Source organism: Rhinopithecus bieti, unplaced genomic scaffold, assembly GCF_001698545.2.
Source record: "Rhinopithecus bieti isolate Rb0 unplaced genomic scaffold, ASM169854v2 scaffold_6380, whole genome shotgun sequence".
Lineage (NCBI taxonomy): Eukaryota > Metazoa > Chordata > Mammalia > Primates > Cercopithecidae > Rhinopithecus > Rhinopithecus bieti.
The window spans coordinates 2425924-2428792 of NW_016806642.1; the positions used below are offsets into that span (position 1 = coordinate 2425924).

The following is a 2869-nucleotide window of genomic DNA, read 5'->3' on the forward strand; positions in this document are numbered from 1 at the left end:
GGGGGGGGGAAGCCTGGAAAGTGAAGGTGGTGGGGGAGGTGGAAAAGGAACTCAGAGGTTGTACCTTGGGGAGAGGGCGATAGAACTGTCTGGATAAATGGGCAGACCCCCCAACCTGGAGGGCTGGACTGCGGCTGGCCAGGTTAATTTCTCCACGCTAATTTTACCACAATCATGAAAATTACAGAGTTAATCAAAGGCCGTCAGCCTTACGTTTTCCCCACCAACACAGACTGGATGTCAGTCGTAAACGGATGGGGGTGACGCGGAAGGGCGCAACAGCATCTCGGTTAGGAAGGGAAAAAACTTCGCAAGAGGAAGCAGCAGCTTCTCTCCTGGCCCCTAGCACCGGCCGGCGAAGTTGCGCCACAGGCACCCCTTCCCCGGCGGGCGCCCCCTCCCCTCGCCCCGCACTACTACGCTGCACTACCCTTCAAACTGCCCCCGAAGTCCAAGTACGCCTCCGCTTCCTCCTAACCCCGGACCCATCCCAACTAAGTTCCAGGCGAAGCTCCCGCCCAGAGCATGGCCTGTTCCAGACAACAGGTGGGCAGTGGCGCCAGCAGGGCCGGGCCTCTCCTGGCCAGGCCCACTCCACTCCTCCCCGGCCCAGGGCCGGGGGCGCCCGGCTCCGGGACAGGGAGGGGGAGCTCGCTCCCTTACCTCCGCCATATTTGCCGTACTGCCGGGTCACATCTCCGCGGCGGCCGCAGCTGGGTCACCGCCAGAACCCGGATGTGAGACTCAGCAACGGGACTCCGGCCGCTGCCGTCTCTGCCGCTCCCGCCGCCACTGCCTTGGCGGGAACGCGCAGGAGCCGCCCGAGCGCGCCCACCACACCCCACTCCGCCCCCTCGCGGCGCCCCGGCTGGGCTGGACTGGAGGGAAAAGGCCAGCGAGCGCGCGCCGGAGCAAGGGCGCGCGCGCGGCCCCGCGGCCGGCCCTCCCCGGGAAGAGCGGAGGGGGCGGAGTCAAGGTGGGTGTGGGAGGAGGTGGGCATCCGTGCGGGGCGCTTCTCTGGCTCTAGCTCACCCGCGACTCCAGGCGGAGGGGGTTGTCTACGGATCAGAGAGGTCAAGGAACAGTGCCAAAGGAGCCACATCCAGCATTGACACAGCAGGGGAAAAATACGTAATATTTTACATGTAGGTCGTTTTTGAAATGCATTTGCTGAAAAACGGATGTTGCTGTGATGCAACAGCGGCAAGAATTGTGCTTTGAAAGCGGTTATGCCTTGACAAATATTTCTCAATCAGTAGATTCCCGACAGGAAATGTAAAATTCTATATCCCCAAATCTCTAAAGGGGTCAGAGCAAAAATTAATGGAAGGGGTTGTGACAGGCAGTCTGCCATCCTCATGTCATTTGCGTTTTCTCACACACTTCTGTCATGCCAGTAGCAACACAGTTATGTACTGGTTGAATTTAGCACAACTAGACAAAATTGAAAATACTGAAAATTGACTATTTTATGGATATCATCTATTTAGTATCATGGCGGGAGAACCTACTTATTTGCAATGCCTGAAATGCCGGTAACTTGAAAGTTTATTTTAATATATTGGCCTACAGCTGCCAATTGGCCATGATGACAATGCTGATGATGGCCAGAGCCAATGATTTCAAAGTAACTAACATGTTTCACTTCCATTATACTAAGGCAGATACTGAATAACACAAAGGTGACATTAAAACAGTCACTAACATATTTTACTAAACCAGTTTTAAAGTCTTTATTTCAAAAGACTAAGATTTTTTCCCTAATCTTCAAGAGTTCCTCTTAATGCAGTTTCAAAAGTGGCTACCAAAATCAACCATTTAAATATGAGAATTATTCATTCCCTTCAAATAATGTGAACCAATGCTACAATATATTGCATAAATGTGTACATATACAATTTTTCTTAAAGTTTATACTTAACTTATAATGCAATATAGGGGAGGCTATTAAATTATTTATATTTCCTTAAAATTCTAGACTCTATCAAGCATTTTCCTATTTCCAAAGATTCAACGTTAATTTGAAACTGCTAGGTCCAATAATAATCTGTGCATGAATAAACTGCATTTACAGATATATGAAGTAGCTGCTAAGTGAAAGGACATTACCTGGTAATTTGACAGGAAAAGAGTCCACAGACAGTCTGTAAACCAATTAAACATAAACATCTGATGCACATTTTCTACTGAAAGAAAAGCAAGGGAAAGAAGAGAAAGGAAAACTTTAAGGTTCCCAAATCTACAAACAATTTTTACCATTAACTGTACTGTACAGTATTTTCATTTTATCTTTTAGAAAACTTATATAAAAGTGTTTTCAGGATTCCTTGGGGAATAAGTATTTTAGCAGAGGTATATAGCTTCTAAGAGTTACCCTGTTGAATTATGTCAGTGCTTTGGACTTGAAATAAAATGACTTTTAAAAGTGTCAGTTCATATCCGAATAGTTTGCAATCAATACACTTAATGAAAAGAGCTGAAGGCAAAGAACAATGGATGTACATGGACCTGAGGTGGGTACAGACACAATTAGGGGCCTAGAGGTACAAACTCAGGCTTTATACCATGGAGATGAAGGAGGGTTTTCCATTAAAATATGAAAGCTAATTTATGAAATTTGCCTACCAAAGGAAAATTAAAAGTGTTAAAATACAAGGTACAGGAATAACTTGCTTGCTTAAGTACACTGAATCTTTGATTCTTCAGTTAAATTACCAACAGAAATCCCAACTGTGATAAAGAGCAGGGGATCACAGTCTAGTAACCTACTGAACGAATCCTAAAATTGTCAGGAAAATGAAGTCTGAAACATTTCTGAATGGGTATCTATCTCACTGTTAAATAATTTTTTTTTTTTTTTAGACGGAGT

At 46.3% G+C, this 2869-nt stretch overlaps 1 protein-coding gene across 16 annotated transcripts in view; it reads right to left on the minus strand.

Annotated features, from left to right (window-relative positions):
- The window catches only part of MIER1 (MIER1 transcriptional regulator), a 68274-nt gene that overhangs the window by 59759 nt on the left and 5646 nt on the right, over positions 1-2869 (minus strand). For 7 of the 16 annotated variants that reach the window (XM_017877175.1, XM_017877167.1, XM_017877163.1 and 4 more), the window contains exon 3: positions 2110-2183. The exons of 2 other annotated variants lie outside the window; for them this stretch is intronic. In XM_017877175.1, coding sequence (XP_017732664.1) covers positions 2110-2169 — 60 coding nt within the window. In that variant the 5' untranslated portion in view covers positions 2170-2183. Of the gene's footprint in view, positions 1-663; positions 822-2109; positions 2187-2869 lie in introns of those variants that run through there. 7 more of the 16 variants (XM_017877168.1, XM_017877169.1, XM_017877164.1 and 4 more) reach the window with 3 other exon arrangements.